At 41.8% G+C, this 17,225-nt stretch overlaps 2 protein-coding genes across 4 annotated transcripts in view; one reads left to right on the forward strand and one right to left on the reverse strand.

Moving 5' to 3' along the window:
• LOC308071824 (uncharacterized protein) overlaps positions 1 to 3,225 on the reverse strand; it is an 85,793-nt gene extending 82,568 nt beyond the window's left edge. Inside the window, exon 1 of the mRNA XM_080407841.1 lies at positions 3,140 to 3,225. Within this exon, the coding sequence (XP_080263967.1) occupies positions 3,140 to 3,218 (79 nt within the window). The 5' untranslated portion in view covers positions 3,219 to 3,225. The remainder of the gene's footprint in view (positions 1 to 3,139) is intronic.
• Positions 1 to 17,225, forward strand: part of LOC308071823 (prokineticin receptor 2) — a 46,678-nt gene that overhangs the window by 24,874 nt on the left and 4,579 nt on the right. The window contains exons 1-2 of one of the 3 annotated variants that reach the window (XM_080407839.1): positions 1 to 14,731; positions 14,814 to 15,472. The exon at positions 1 to 14,731 is cut by the window's left edge and continues 24,874 nt beyond it. In XM_080407839.1, the coding sequence (XP_080263965.1) occupies positions 14,976 to 15,472 (497 nt within the window). In that variant the 5' untranslated portion in view covers positions 1 to 14,731; positions 14,814 to 14,975. Of the gene's footprint in view, positions 15,473 to 17,225 lie in introns of all 3 variants that reach the window. The other 2 variants (XM_080407840.1, XM_080407838.1) reach the window with 2 other exon arrangements.

Raw genomic sequence — 17,225 nt, forward strand, 5'->3', positions numbered from 1 at the left:
CACCTGCCTCGGTGGGGTTCTGAGTCTCAAGCCTGACCCATAACCTGTCCCCATTTCCATCTACACAGAAACTCCCAATTGTTCACGGTTATCTCCTATGCAGTTCATCTGCTGACAAGTCACCCTTTGATATTAATGATGTTTAAACAATTTTCTATCAACCTGCTCCCAACAAAAGCAGATGACTGATTTTCTTCCATGTGTTCAGGTTTTTCGGTTGCTTGGCTCTAATTAAAGCTTGCCTTTTACAATCATGTATAATTTTGCTTGTTTTGCAGCCCTGAAGGCACAAACTGCCAGTAGTTCCCGTTCTGCCCTTTTTTTTTTTTTTATGACTGAAAATGTTTTTAGCTTAAGTCCTTCCCAAGGTAAAAGTGGGTCTCTCAACATGAGATGTAACATGAAGGTGCACAGTTTACTTCACTCACAACTAAAATCATTCCCTGTTAATATTCTTCTCCACAGTGGAAAAGACAGCCCAGCAGTGAATTAAGGTCCAAAACAGAAAAGAACAGCAAGACATTTCGGTAAGACAGTTTCTGATTGGCAGGTAAAATATTGTGTAAAATTCAGAACAGAATCTGTCCCTAGTCACTAGCTCCTGTTCCCTCAGTTTTCTCCTGAGGCTGATTTTAGTTCTCCTGTTCTTTCAGCTAAATTCCTACAGCTCTTTTGCAGATAATCAAGTCATTTCATTCCCATATTTTAAAAAGCCTAGGTGAATACAATTTTCCTGAAGAATAATTAGGGAAGTGGGGGTGCGCACAGGGAAAGATTGTCTTCTATTATTTATGGACAACACAGCTAGAACAATATTCTGCTAGATCAGTATGTTCTGCCACATCTTCATCCCTGCCTTTTAATTCACGTATTTGTTGTCTTCAATAAATTTGTTCAAGAAACATGTTGTCAAATCCTTGGCATTTACACCAGAGTGTTTCAGCAACTCGCCATACTACCAGAGGTTGAACCATGTCACATCTCCAACTATCTTGTCATTACTTCATAATGCATTTACACTGGTTCCAGAGGCCAGTCATCACATCCATAAAGAAATGTCTTTAAAGGGCTATTTCAACAGAAAAAAACCCAATTTGAAGCTTTAAAGAACCATGAGGAATTTAAAACACCTTCTTCAAGTTTCCTTCCACAGTCTTAGAAAGGCAAAAGCAGTTGCTTCTGCATATTGTGCGACCTGAATTTAATCTCAAGGACAGAGTAAAGTGTGTTATCCCAGGCAAAATAGTTTTAGAATAAGTGTTGAGACATTTCTGGCTGGTGTGGCGCCAAACTGTTAGAAAATAAATGTTAAATCAATTTAAATACTAGCTCCTAGTACAACCCAGGATTTGCTGAGCTAACAGTTCATAAACAGATTCATATGTTGGTCAACATAGGTCTGATTCAGCATATCATCCAACAATCAATACCTCCCTTTGTGATATTCCAGCAATCCAAAAAGCTGTATTTGAACGCTACCCACTTCTATGCATCACCAAAGCTGACCCTGCTTCACATAAACCACTGCTTTGTAGGCCAGCTGTTCCTTCTTGTGGGTAATGTAGGTTCTACAGTTGCAAATACCTGTGCATCCTTAGACAGCTGCAGAACTGCTTTCAACAGACCTGTGAAACAAGAGTGAGCATAAACTGACTCCTGCAGCGTGGGTAGGAGGGACGTCTAGAGTTAGATGAATTCTGAAAATTTTTCAGGTGTTTGCACCTGTTAACTGTGAAGCTATAATCAATAATTCGTCATGACCTAAATGATAGTATGACTGCCTTATGTGGTGCTTGTCATCTTCAGGTATCAAAACATTTTTCAAAAGACACTGGTATTACCCTTTCATTTCACAGTGAAAAAGCAAGGAAGTGTGCAAGTTAACCACAGCTACCCACTGAGTCAACAGCCAAATCAAAACCCCACAATTTCTTCCTTAAATTCCAATCCCAAGCTTAATATATGAGAACCCAAAGATTATTGGAAATACAATTTTGTTAGACCCTACATCAATTTCCATGACCTTTAAGTTCTAATACTAATAGTATGGGCATCTAAGCCTCTTTTCCCTGCCCTTGGCAAGCTATTTGATTCATATATCAAGACATATAGTGGCATATTTTTGTAAACTTTCTCTCTTTGGTGTGCAGACTTTGCAATTGATTTGGGAAGAATTTTTGCCTCAAAGCAAAATTATATGTCAGATTGCAATAACATCAAGTAAGTATGCTTTACAGAGCTTCCTTTAAAATTTAGTAATGTTTATCTCATATCTATCTCAAAAATATTATTTTCCAAGCATCACAATTCTTCCACAAATGCAGGGGTTTTTACCTGCTTATTCTAATATCATTCCTAAACCTAGCACATATACATGACTTCATATTTGCTTACACATTGTATACATCAGACCATAAAGGATAAGAAACTGCTTTGAAACTAAGAAGTACCTGAATCCTTCTTGAGCCTGCAGATTCAAAATAAAATCCATGTTTCCGAAGCACTCTTCTCAAAGCAAATGTTGCAGCAAAGGCAGTTTTCCAGACAGAAACTCAAGATCCATCCAGAACAGGAAGAAAGAGATCTGGAAGCAAAGCTGCAACATGAATCTACGGTCCATCCAGGAGACACAGCTAGATGCAACATAGCAGACAGGCACAGCTACAGTGTGCCTGATGCAGAGGGTGGGGATGTGCCCAGGGCTGACCCCAAACTGGGCTCCTGGGCCCCTGGGCAGGGGTGTGGGCAGAGGCTCCAGGTGAGTCTGGTTAGGGTCATTAAGGGCTATTAGTGCCTACAGAGCCCTGAGACTGAGTTTATGGAATCAACGTTTGGAAGAACTGGGATTTATCATTTTGTCTTTTTTAGAAGCTCGGTTTAAAGATGAGATTGAAATTATTTTTCCCCCCATAGAGAGCAGACTGATGTTTAGAGCAATGGAGGGGACCCTACAAAGTGTGTCTTTGCCAGCTTTGAAGCTGAAAGTGATCAACATCACTATCTGTTCTGAGAAATCTTGGCCTGGTAGTTTACCCTACCAAAGAGAGTAATGAGAAATACAAGGTTCGTCCCATCATTCATCATTTCTACCCACCACACAAATGAGAAAAATAAAATAACCTTTAAAAGTTATGCATACCTGAATACTGATTCTGGTACTGTGGGAAATTCATACTTGATGTATGCTGGAGGGTGGAGGGGTGGAAATTTTCAGCCATTTGTATACAGTCCTGTAGGCTCTATTAACCATGTTTCTATCCCATTCACGGAAATGATCTGTCAGAAACTGAGAGGCATCATCATATAAAAAGTAAAATCTGACCTTCAGGAGGTAAACAGAAATGTTTGATCCGGTATTGACAACTTGCAGAAACTTACAGGAAATTAAAGGGTTTGGAGTTTTTTTCCCTTTATGTGTTAGGTCACATAATCTCCTGAAGAACATCTGAGTCATTCTTGAAATCCATTGTGTGATATTTGCTGGACAAGAGTAGAAACAATTTTTCTTTAAATTTTAAATCACATCAATTTTGTAAAGACAGATCTTGTCGCTTCCTTTGGCAGGGGAGTGAAGCAGGCATTGACAGATAGAGAAGGCTTCAACGTTGTTTCAAATGTATCATTTCATAATTCATATAGTCAACATTCATAATATAAAGTTAACTACAGCAGCCTTACCATGGTGCCAGAACATCCACAACAGAAAAAACCCTTTCCAACTCCCCTTACCCCCACCCAGCTTAGCAGTAACTTGTTCGTCTGCCTGTGTGACTTCTGGAGAGGTTTATCATCTCTGAGCAATCCCAGGCAATCCAAATAATGTGATTAATTTTTAATCTTGTCCCAATAAGATCTTTTTCAATAGTTCACCTTTATGAAGCATTGTTTTTAATAGCCGGCAATTTGTGTTGCCGGCCATTTTAATTGCAGAATTTAAGACTCTTGCCTGCCAGCATTAAGGCTTAAACCTTAGACCACCCCACCAGCATCAGGAGACTTTCTTTAAAAAAACAGCAGAAGGGCTGCCTCAGGCAAGAGGACCTGTGTACCAGAGCTCAGCAGCCTGGTATTTCTGTTCATATTAGTAAAGTTTCAGGAAAAAAAAAGCAGTGCTGGGGCAGTGCAGAGCAACGCAGGTAGAGGAAGGAACTCTAAAGCTGCTGCAGCAACCCTTAAAATTATCAAAATTATCTTCGGGTGGTTTTTTTCTGAATAGCCGCAGGTATAAGTGGCACTGGTTTTAGGACCTGTTATCGGTATAGCGGAAGGTTCTCAATATTTTCTCGTATATTTCCAGCTGACTTGTCAGCTATACTACAGACTGTCCTACGGCTGGTGCAAACTGCTGAGGAGGAGCAGACTGACACATCTCCATCTGACATTAGACCTCCTGACTTAATCTCTTCAGTTAGAACTAGACTAGTAGGATGCCATGTCTCACTGTAGAAAAATGCATACCCTGAAGACAACGGGCAGCTGAAGTATTCTGGGGAGCACTGGTCCTTTGACTTTCGAAGTGTACTTTGAAATTGCTTTTCCTTAGCAGGGGATAGAGTAGGCTCCTTGCCTCCCACAGGTCTCCTTCACGCAATGTTTCACACCATCGTGTCTGCGCCTTTCTCACTAAGGGGCTGAAATAAATTTATACATGGTCTGGTTTTCTGAGTGTTTTAGCAAATGACCTCTTAACTCAATCAGCCAAACAGAATAAAAACACAAGCAAAAAATGTTCCTCTGCCCAGGAAACCAATACAGAAAGCTCAGGAAAATCCATTTGCCCTAGCAGAAGGAACATCACTTAATGTCCCTGTGCAGTAGGGAGGGGGCAACTTCCAGTTATCTTCTTTCATTGTACTTTTTGGCTGAAGGCTGTGTCAGGTTCAACAGACAGCTAGAGAGCTGGAATATGCAGCTAGCTCTAAAAACAGTAAAAGGTATACAAAAGTAAGATAGAAACCTGCAGTGGTAAGGTAATGTTTCAGGTACTGGATAGAAAAGAATCTGACAATGATTTGAGAGAGGGTTAGTAAGTCTGAAAGGGAAATTACCCTTAAAAAAACCTTCTGAATGGTACTCAAATATCTAATCTGTCATCCTTTTCTCTTCAAAATGAACTCCCTGCAGCAAAATTACATAGATTAGGGTACTGGGAAACTGTGAATTTTTTATATAGTTGAAAGTATCTTTATATGGGTGCTTCCTGGTGGCTAATGACAACAAATCAGTTAATAAACAATTTCATTTGAAAAAGGCCAGCTGGGCTTATATGAAATATTTCTTCTGGGAAAACTTTGGGCTTAAAATTTCAAGTTCATTTAAATACAAGTTTGCTCAGAAGAATACTGTGGGAAAGAGCAGGCTGTCCATCAGCAGGCCATCCTGCTACATCCCCCAGCCCGGGAGCTAACACACAAGCCTGCAAGGGCTTCTCTCCCCTGCCTCCCTCTTACAGCCACATGGACAGAAGCTCCTCCGAAGGATATCTCACAGAAGCTAAATTATGCTCTGATTCGCAAACAGCATTAGATCCACTACGCTGGCCTTTGTGCACTATATGCCACGGGATGGTATTTTTCACAGTGAGCTTCTACCAATTTACCTTGGTATCAGTAGTCAACAGGCTCAAATGAACTCTGAACACCTCAATTTCTTCCTAAAAAAACGTCTAGAGATTGCATTCTAGCTGATTAATCCATGAAGCTGAGAGATGGCAGGTTTGGCTGAACAGCCCATTCTTCCTGAGTTTTGTGGTGGTGTGACTGTGTCATAGCCCCTGTACAGTAGGTCTTTTAAGATGCTTATGATCAATGGGGTTTAATTTCAAAGCAATACCATTCCCTGCAAATTTTGGTCTCTACCAAATATAAGCAATAACAACCTTAGAAAAGGTTGGGACTTTGCTTATATTTTATTCTTCAAGGAGTTGTAATTCTGGAACTGAGGGCCACCCCTTCCCACCCAGCTGTAGCCATGCCACATTCTTCTACTGCTTCTAATTTGTTCACATGGTTTCTAAATACTCCATGAAAAACAGACTACCACTGTTTTGAACCAGAGGTGCTAATTTGTTGTGATGCCAGTCAGCAAGGCACTCAGACTGTTAATTATCACCTAAAATGCCACTTATTAGAGCTAACACTACAGAGAAGATAGTACAAGATGATCTGACACTCCCTTCAGACAGGGACCCCTAAGCTGTGCAGTACTGAATGGGTCTCCAACCGTGGTGCCGCACACCATGCCGGTGCCATCCACAGAAAGGTGATCCCACTTTGATCTTTTGAGCTTAAACAGGGTTTTCTGGAAAAAAAACCCCAAACAATTCTGTTCATCATTCCTACTATCATACAAAAAGGTTGTTTATATGAGAACTTGTTGCTGCGCTTTTAGTTAAAGATAAGGACGGACAGGTGGTATAATAGCCAGTACTGAGGGGATGCTGCCCACAGGCTCCTTTGTTACAATCGGCCACCCAAGATTATCTTGTAGCAGGGAATATGCACAGCACCACACAGGCATGAAAGCCAAGTTATACATGGGACGCAGGGCAGCACAGCACACTCTATACTTACTCAGGTTAACTGGTTGTGGATCACTAACTGCTCCACGGGCAATGGTCTTCCTGTTAGGACCGCTGTGACCACCAGCAGAGAGAAGGGCAGGTCTGCCTTCCTGCCACCACCAAATAGCAAAGAAGTGCCTTTCTCGGTCATTTTGTGGCTCCTGCCCCATGGTATTTAACTCCGTCTATATATTGCACCCCTGGGCTCTGACATCCGTGCCCCTGAGCTGTCCCTCTCAGATAAACCAGCATCTGTCTCCTTTTAAGATGGAGCCACAGAGTCATGGACAGGCCGCACATGCATGCTGCACCACACTCACAGCCATGCACATAGCAGTCAGCCCTGGGGTGCCCAGAGGGGCACAGCTACCATCCTAAAACATGGATGTGCTCCTTCTGGGATGGCTTTTCTTCATCTCCACCTAGTTTGGGGAGCACAGACATACCTTTCAACTACTGTCAGAGCAGTCACTTCTACAGTGCTACTCTCAGATTTCAAAAATATTATGAGAAGGTGGCTGATCTGGCCCTGAAGTTTTGACACCACATCAGAAGAACCACAAAACCTTTTTAAAAGTCAGAAATAAGGTGTGATAGCATTTTTTCGTGACTCATCCTGACGCCAAGATTGTGGTTTCATGCTTTGAGTAACTTCAAATGAAACTACCATTAGGCATTACTCTGCTGGGTTAGAATTCATTTCCAATGTGTGCAGAAATAACAAGCAGTATATATAATATCTGCAATAAGGCTTTCACAGTATACTAATCCCTTTCTCAGGTAGATACTGAACTCTGTCAGCCTTTTAAATCTCCAATAACTTCTGAGAAAAAGAGAACTATTAACTTTTCATGAATCATCAAAAAAAATATCTCAGGCAGTGGAATGGGGCATGTGCTTTAAATACCTCACATCTTGCTACAGGGAGAAACTGGGGACATGGAATAGATAAGACACCTCTCTGCATGTGCCTAAGCAAGCCAGACCTCTGTGATGCGCACTGCTTGACATACAAGGGCTTCAGAGTGAGTGGCATGCTCTGGTCTGCATGTTTATGCTGAGGCGGTAGAAATAAGGAAAAGGGGGGTGTCTTTTAAGTGAAAGTGGGATAATGGGAACTGCAGAGGGAAATTTTTGGAACAGTTCTGCCTGACATATAAATACAGGGTGAAATGCCAAATTGCCAATGAAATGGCAATGGCAAAACCACCACAATAGTCAAAAGAGGAGACATGAAGGAGCAGGATTCTGTCTGTGGCAAATGATGATACAAATCAAAGGGCTTTCTCAACAGAAAATAGTAATAGCAAAGGAGATTGCTGACAATTTAGCTTAAATTTGAGACTGTAGCTGTAATGGATGATGGTTAAATTTTTTAAGAAATGCAGCATACAACTTCTCCCACTTAGACTTACAAAGAATTCGGCAGGTTTTTGGAAGGCTGTATCTCCTACTGAGGCACTTCAATTAAAAAGCTGCTTCATTTCCAAAAGCATTCTGCAGCTCACAGCACCCACTGAAAGAGAAAATGTACTAAGTGTATCTTTGAGTAAGATCCAAAATAAACAAGACTGTCTCTTAAAATCCAAAGAAGTGACAAGCCTGGCTGAGATACAGGACATATTAAGATCCTTTTAGATCTTTCTAAATTCAAAGGGTTTTGAATATGGGCTGTGAGTAAACCAGTTCTTGAAGAGGCCAGATGCAGACTTCAGATCTGGATCAGAGATATTAAAATGAGGAATTTAAACTAGGACCATTTAAGTTCTATCTGGTACAGCTAAGAAACACTTAACAGTCTCATACAGAAGATGTGAGCTCTACATTACAAAATTTCTTCACCAACAGTCCAGGAAAGCATTTGTTACAAATTGTTTGGGTATATATAACACAGCCCAGGAACAGCAGTATAGATCAGATGATAATCCTGAGATCTCTTTTCAAAATGTTGTTCTGTATGAGCTATACATTATTTTATCTTAATTCTCTTAGAATAATGTTCAGAAATAAAGACAAACTGTCCACCTTCTGCAATTGTAAACCTTACCTTGTAAGTGTTCTTCTCTATAATGAAACAAAGGCAGAAGAAAAGGAAAATTTCCAATTTCCAGGTAAAACCTCCAGGTTTTGAGTTTGAAAAGGCATTTCTAGAAATTCAAAGTAATTGTAGTAAGATTCATTAGAGGCTGATACCAAGACAGAACATTTCAGCTGGCTAAACTGATCTTTATCTCCAATTGGCAAAAGTTTCCAAGCACGGATCTTTGCTATTCCACATGTCTAGCACAGGAGAGACAGAACTTACAGTGACGTGGCTTTTCGGGAATCTCTGGTAATGGGCTTGGCAGTCTTAGTCTAAAATTAAGCAGTCCCTAACAGCTGACTGGGACTGTTGTGGCAGCGAAGAGTCTTGGCCGAGAATAAAGCTGGTGAGTGGGGCAAAGAAGGTGGGCTCAGCAATCTTCTGCCTCTGCCACAGCGAGGAGATACCTTGCTGCACTCTGCCACTGCCCATGACCGGCACATTAGTATCCACCAAACTATGAGTGTGCCCAGGCACAGTTTGGGAAGAAAAGCACTTGACACTGGCCTTTCAGAGGCCTTCTGCTCAAGAGAAGGGTTTGTGGTAACAAACATTTGCTCTAAGGAAAGCTGAGTTACAAAAAGGCCACAAAGCATAACAAACACATTCAAATGAGAGGAGGAAAAAAAAGTAATATTTAATAATTAAATAAAATGTTGACTGTTTAAAGACTGAAAGGTTTTCTTTGTGATCATTCATGTTATACTACTGTGGCATCAAAACTTGTGCACATTCCCAGTGCCGGTTCCTGCTTTCCTGCACCACCCCAAATACTTCCACTTTTGCTTTAGGTAAGATGGGCTTCTCCAGTAAGGGTGGTAAGTGCTAGTTAGGAACAGAAGCTTCTTATAGCTATTTCTACATATTTCATAGACCGTTGTTGAGGGCAGGGGCGTGATTCTCACAGAAGATTGCCTTGTTAAGTTGAGCTGAGCAAAATAAACACCATTTTCTTACACAATCACAAAATGATGAACAAAACAGGAAAAGAAATAAGAACTGGGAAAAAAGAGACAAGTAAAGAGAAAGAAAATGTCTTCTACTTTGAAGAAAGTTGCTGAATGCCCCTGGGTCACCTTGCACATTAAGTGAGCTCTGTGCAGTACTGCTAAACCTTGAGTCATTTGGCTGTGACATCTGCCTGAATGCCAGTGTCCACAGAAACCTGTGCAGCTCTGAAAGAAAAAAGGCTTTTCTTTGCTTTTCCAACAGCACTGACCACCATGTTTGCAGAGTGTTACTGTGGTTGCTGACAGCCTGCTCTTGCTGCTCCTTCAGATGCTTTGCCCCTCTTTCTAAGCCAAGAAACGATCACTCAGGAAGGAAGCAGAAAGAGGTGGTAAGAGGTGTGTAGCAGGATGACGTAATCCATGAATAAAGGCAAACACCTCTCTGCTCTCTCCTTCCCAGGACTATTCCACAGCCCAAGTCACCATTGGAACAGCTGAGTATGGTGGGATTACTCCTGTGTGCACATTTTTGCCAAGCTCCATGCAAAAGTCACTTTTCTCTAGCACCACAAGGCCTGTTTTCATGTATTAGAAAAATACACCTAACTCTTTATGTAAGCAAGTCTAGTGCCCTCTTGAACATTAATGTCAGTTACACACTCTCAGATTTAGTAAAGCCCCTGAGCTGAATGTCTGGTTGGAACAGTGAGCAGAAATACACATGGCTGTAACCCATGAGTGCTGCTACCTTTTGTTTGTTTTTCCAGAAAATCACAGGATGTCTGATGCTTTTGTCACATTTCACCAACTGATTTGTATTAGCAACCTTTGTAAAACTCCAGCTATACTTTATGCAAAGCTTACGTAAATCCTCTGGGATTAATTACCTCCCTCAGAGTCCAATTTATTTAGCAATTAGGAAAAATTAGACAGTAGCTGGTGAGTTTGCTGTTTTGAAATGAAAGGCCAAAGTCCTTAGGTCTGTTCCCAAGCTAAATACTAGTTTTAGAAATTCATTATTTGAAAGTCTCTAAACAAGTACTTTACGTTGCAATCCTTTTTTGCATCATTTAGCCTGCAAATAACTTCCCTGTTCAAACTGTGAGCATACTAATGAAAAAAAAAAAACACAAAAACTAACAAAAAGGAAGTAAATTGTTTACATGATAGTTTTCAGTATCAGCTTCTCTTTCTCAGCCTGAATTAGTCAAACTGGTGGCACTGGTCTCAGGAAATGCATTGTGACACTGTTAAATGTTGTGACACCATCAGGGAACCACCAATAAATGCTGTAAAGGAGAAACCTGGTCCTATGCAGAAATCCAACATCAGAATCATGTGCTCTCTAGAAAATAACGGGGACTTTGAAATACAATGTAATAGAGTGTAATCATGTGACAAATGTATGTCATATATGTGCTGTGGGGATGGATTTCTCAGTGTCTGCAAGCCTCCCAGTGCCTGGTTCTAGGAAGAGGAGACCTGTAGGCTGCAAAGCTCCTGGACTGGGCAATCTGGGACCACAAAAATCCCAGTTGTGCACAGAATGGACAGCCATACCACAGCCCGGCTGCCCAAGGGAGCCGCTCTTTCATCACATTTACACCAGAAGTCACAAGAGACTACGGTTTTTGAAGGCAGCCTTTGGAACTTCTTATACAGTATCTGCAGCTGGTAAAATCTCCTGCATATACCCCATGGCTTTAGAATCCTTCCACTATTGCCCCAGCTCTTGTTATAGCAAGGCAGGTTACCAGAACAGTTATTTAGGCTCTAGACCCACCTTTTAACTTTCACTCTCCCCGTTTGGTTGTAAAGGTAGCTCTCTGCACCATTGGTTTCATTGTCTATTCAACAACTTCTATTCAAAAGCTTCTATTCAGCAACTACAAACCACTGCCTTGCACAGCACACGCAGATCACACCGTTTCACAGTATTTACTAGTATTCTCTGAGAAACAGTTTGACACATATAACAGAATTGCTTGGAGCATGGCAGGTGAACAAGTGCTGTTCGGAACCTACGTCCCAAGCATGAAATGCAGATCCAGAGGGGCTGTAGTTTGGTTATCAGGGCTCCAGTGCCAACTTGCCTTGAATCAGCAGGGACAGACGGTTCTGCAGCAGCTGCAGTTTGGGCCTAAAGGATTATAAATATTTGGATATCATGTTGCTTGATTAACTCACTAGATAACTTAATGTGAGACAGCTGAGCAAAGTCTTAAAGAGATCATGCACATTCCTAATGTAAAGCTTGCAAAAGCTCCCTTTAGTGTACTAGCTTTTCTTAAGGGACATTTAAGGTTTATGTGGCTCATTTTAGGGATCTTTGAGATGTGGTTCTGATGTACACCATAAGTTAACTTTGTCTTTCCCTATACTTACTATATTTACATTGTTTGTGACAGAAATCAACAAATGGACTGTATCTGATTTCCTCATTGTTCATTTAGTTGCACCATTTCAGGATATTAAAAATCCATTAATGGCTTTTCACCTATTACACTGACTGTTAAAAATAAAGCCAAGAAAAGTATTTGCCATGAAATTCTTAATGCTGTCTGCTGGATCCAGACAGTGGAGACTCTCTAGCTTTCTACAAGTTTTCTGTAGTGGCCTTTTTACCCCAGACGTATTTCACATTAACAGATTTCTTTCATTATCTCCTTTTTCCAGAGGTAAGTGCTCATAAGCTCAGGAAAGCTGAGTCTTGTGAGTGTGCATTGTAGGGCACGTATTTAAAATTTTCTGCAAAACTTCTACACTCTTCATGACCTTCTACAGCCTCCTACGGTCTCATCCACGTAATGTGTCTTAACTATGCATCTTGGAAAATGTCAGCTAATGTGAATAAGACTGGAGGTGCAGAAGAGGACAGGGGATCTGCTGTGTGTTTCCTTCCTTCTGGAGAACTGGGAAGCAAGAGAACTGCTCCCTGCAGTGCGAGTGCTTCAGAGCAATAAGGAAGCAGCATTAGCAAAGGACACAAAGTCCTTAAGGATTCACTACCGCTTTTCCGCTCTGAGTAATTCCCTGAGAGGGCAAGGAAGGCTGTCATGGGTCCTCTGATTTATGGCTATTCAACGTTTGACCCTTTTTCTGCAGGAGCTGCCACAGCTGCAGTCCTAAACACAATAGCCGGGGAGAGATCTATGGAGAAAGGTTCCTGGGAAAGTAGTTCAACCTCCTTCCTCCCCCTCCTCTCCTCTGGGAGGTTTGTGTTTTGCTTCTGTGTCACATCAGGTGTAGGTAGCTGCTGCCCAGCACAGACAAAACTCAAAGAACAAGTGCAGACTTGGGGTTTTATACCTTCCATGCTCAGACTTGGTAACAAAGCCGCTCCGCCAGTTTGATGCATTCAGGGGGTTTAAAGCAGAAAAAAAGAGAAAAAGGCTGTGCTCTATTGTCTCCGTATTGCACTGCCTCTTTAAAATCAGAAATGCATGGACAGCTTCAAGGTGCCTCCCACTAAGAAAAGGCTTTAGATGCATGCACAGAGACAGCAGAGCCATCCTCCCCTGAGCAGCAGGGCAAACCTGCTTGGGAGAGAAATGATCATTCAGCAAAGCCCTCTGGCTGCTTTCAGTGAGCCTTTCTCTGCTCTGGTCACAGCAGCACATTTGCAGGGGAGAAACTTGGTGGCTATCCCCAGGGTGCCTGAGACCTCCAAGAAGATGAGAGCAACTGCAGGTACAGTTAGCTGATAGTGTTGTGTCAATTTGTAGATGGTTGTGTTGTCTGTATTTATTTTAAAGCTCTCTCTTGGTATTTTGCAGGGAAACCTGTCTGAAACAGATGCTGCACCTTGCTTTGACCAACATATAGATTTTGCATCCAAGTATTTATTTAGTACTTCTCTTAATTGAATGTTCACATTTCCAGGCAGCTGTGGGGATGCCTTGTAAGGCAGTCAATTGTTTGAACTGTTACTGAGTTTCAGGCTTTGGCTTTCTATTATTCTGTTGTTCTGCAACTCTCAGTTTGAAAAGCAATGTGGAGACAGAAGTTGTACAAGAGAGTTTCTCTCAGAAATTTATTAAGTGTTGGTACATCAGGGGCTGAGGGTGGCTCCAGGGAAAGAAGGATGCAATAGCTCCACTATGCAGATTGTCCTTTGTAGCCATGATGGGCGTTGTTCAATAGCATTTGACACCCGGAAGACCCACTGTCTCAAAGCAGAAAAAGTCATAACGCCCCGTAATTTCCTTCTGGGATGGGGTGGGACTGTCCCGACAGCTGGGATTCTGGTGTGAGGACTCCCAAATGTGGCATGGGAAGATCCAAGAAGTTAGCCCTCCCAGCATTTTGATACAAAGTAGAGGCAAAATTAGGGAGTAGATTAGATCTTTTTCTTTCCTCAGTGTGGAAAATAAATCAATTTTTAACATTTGGTACAACCGGCAGTACAAAGAGGGGAACCTGCTTCTCCTCATTCTCAAAAATGCATGGCGCTTTGCCTTGCTTAAGGAAGATTTTCCCTTTCACCTCAAGAGCCTGTTTGTTGAAGCATTCTCCTTGTGAATGGCAGATCTGCCTTCACTGCAAAGCCCTACAAGCTGGGTCACGGGGCAAAATCTTGCCTATGCAAATTGTCAGAGCTCCACTGGTTTAAGAGGAACAATAATAGATTAAGCTGGCTGAAGATTTCATCCCCCTACTCAGTTAATGGCTGCCAAAAGGAAAGTGCTGGCTTCACTGTTTTCTTGGGTCTTGGCAACTCTTGCTTAATTAAGAAATGTACTTAGAAGCCAGGACATCAGTTGTCTTTTCATTCTCACCTATCACATCGCTCTGACCGAGACACCTAGAATAAAGCAAAAACTTTGTCCAAAAGGCACATCAGGTACTTTTCAGCAAATTGAGGTGTCATCTCATTTTAGTTTTTTTACCTTGCCATAAGCATGACAGCCTGTGGGCCTGAAGGCTGGCAAAGGTTTAAACTGGATTTTACACCCCTCCTAGATTGTCACTTCGCTGTGTGCTGAAAACAAAATTTCATCACTGGTAAATAAAACTGCTGGGTGTAACAACCAGTGTATTATGCAACTCAAGGGATTTTATGATAACAGAAGCATCCTTTCACAGTGCATTTCTTCCCACTGCGCACAGCCAGCTATAGAGCTGTGGGGCAGTAAGGTGGCTATTGCTTTCCCTCAAGCACATTATTTTTTTCTGTTATTTCCTCTCCAGAAATATTCTCCTCTTTTTGTTCCCACAGAAGGAGATAAATGAGGCTGTTGCTCTATAATATTATGGGGACAAAGACAAGGTGACTCACCGCTCAGAAGGAAGCTCTAGATGAGGTCTCTCGCCTGCCACGCCTTGTAATTCTAACACGAAACCAAGGGCCAGCCAAGCCACGTGTCAAAACAAGACAGACATGACCATGGAGCAAGCTGAACATAAAACAAATGCTACTGTCAACCTCAACTTTGCAGCAATTTACAATCTCCACGATGGGGATTTAACTGTCTTGCGAAACTTCTCTTTCCCTTTCAATTTCAGTTACAGCGATTATGACCTGCCACTGGACAGTGAAGATGACGTGACCAAAACCCGCACCTTCTTTGCAGCCAAGATTGTGATTGGGGTGGCTCTGGTTGGCATCATGTTGGTTTGTGGCATCGGTAATTTCATCTTCATTGCTGCTCTCACCCGCTACAAGAAGCTGCGAAACCTCACCAACCTGCTGATTGCCAACCTGGCCATCTCAGACTTCATCGTGGCCATTGTGTGCTGCCCCTTTGAGATGGACTACTACGTGGTGCGGCAGCTGTCCTGGGAGCACGGCCACGTCCTCTGTGCCTCAGTCAACTACCTTCGGACCGTCTCCCTCTATGTTTCTACCAATGCTCTCCTGGCTATAGCTGTTGACAGGTAAGTAGGGTGCTATGACTACGCAAGTAGATGGCCAGAGCTTCTGAGGTCGGCTGTCCAGATCTCTAGGTTTTGAACATACTCAGCTGTTCTGCAGGATTTGCTGATGTCCAGGTAGGTACTACGCAGACCTGGGTATCTTGTTTCATAAAAAATTTAATCACGTGAGGTCACGACTTTACCCCAGAGAAAACTCAGTGGAAATGTCTTGATTGGATTTTTCAGGTGGAAAGTATGTTGATTTATTAGAACAATTTTTTTTCTCATAAAAAAAAAAGTGTAGGAGAGGATTTATGAAATAAGGGAAAGAGGCGAAAGAGAGAGACAAATCAGAAACACCCAGACATGAGGGTGTTCATCAGCACTATATAACTGTGATCCAAACCATACATCTCTAAGGAACTTTCACTACTAGCCTACACAGCTTTTCTGAATCTAACCTTTTCTATAAACAGTGAAATACCCTTCAGCAACAGAAATAGTTGATTAATGATATAGAATTTGACAGGTGAGTTTCCAACAAGGAGGATATTTATTTCTGCCTCTAAGGTATTTTCCCCAGTTTTTATTTTGGTGTGAGAGTAAAAGATAAGACTTCTGCAAAGTAGAGTTCTTACTCTCTGTCATGCTGTACTGAGAAAACCCAACAATTATTAAATTAACCATTTGAGAGTACCGATATCATAGCTGGATGCTCCAGTCCAGAAGTGGATGCTCAGTGAGCATGGCCAGCACTCTACTCTTCATTAAGATGCTCTCTTATACTCTCCTCTCTCTTTATATGCCTCTCTGAGGATGGCACAGCTGCAAGCCAGGAAAAAGCCACAGGTCATTTATGGCACCCATATTTATGACACTGTCCAGAAAATGATAAAATGCTACACCAACCCAGTTAGGCTGAGATTTTCCTACAGCCTTCATAATGGGGTAAGCAGAACATAATGATACCCACCTGTTATTCTACCTGCTTTATACTGCAGTCCTGAGATATTTCTATGGTTGCCTCTCACCCCAGTAATTTTAACAATATAGTTTAATTATATGCTTTCTTAAGAGTCCTGGTCTCTTAGCCTTGTGCACCACAGACTCTGATGGACCTAGGCACTGAGGATCAGCTTCATGCTGACATAAGTCTGACACAACTAACTCACAAAAAGCCAGAGACCCGCAGAGTAAACTATAGAAAGACCATCACAACAAATCATCCTTTGTGTACAAACACCCCCTGCATATACACACTGTATGATTCCCACTCCCTCTTCCCCTTTTTTCCCAATTTCTCTCATGTGCCATTTTACGCTTCAGTCTAATGTTGCGTAGTTTCTGGTACCTGATCCAAAAGGCAGCTCAGGAGCAGTCAACCCTGCTGATGGTTGTATAGGTAACAGCTCCATGCACAGCTGCTTCAGCTGTGATTGACGTCAACAGAAGTCTGTGGACAGACTCTGGGGAAGTTCAGAGATGGTGCCTGGTGTAGGGAAAGGACAAACACCTCCTATGAAACAACTCCTTAACAAGTATCTAACAAATAACCTTTAAGCAGCAACTGAAGATTCAGGGTTAAGCATATAACACTATCATGTATGCATTACCATTTTCTATTACTTTTTCAGCTTCTAAAAAACTTTCTTGGAAAGCTCTGCTAGTACATCCCAGGTTGATGAAGTAACATGGGTCATTGAGCTCTTATGCCTGCTAAGAAATCAGAAGATTCCTAGCATATTTCCTCAGGCATTTTTAAAAACAATCCTGG

This window comes from Falco punctatus (genome assembly GCF_963210335.1).
Source record: "Falco punctatus genome assembly, chromosome: 12".
Taxonomy (NCBI): Eukaryota; Metazoa; Chordata; class Aves; order Falconiformes; family Falconidae; genus Falco; species Falco punctatus.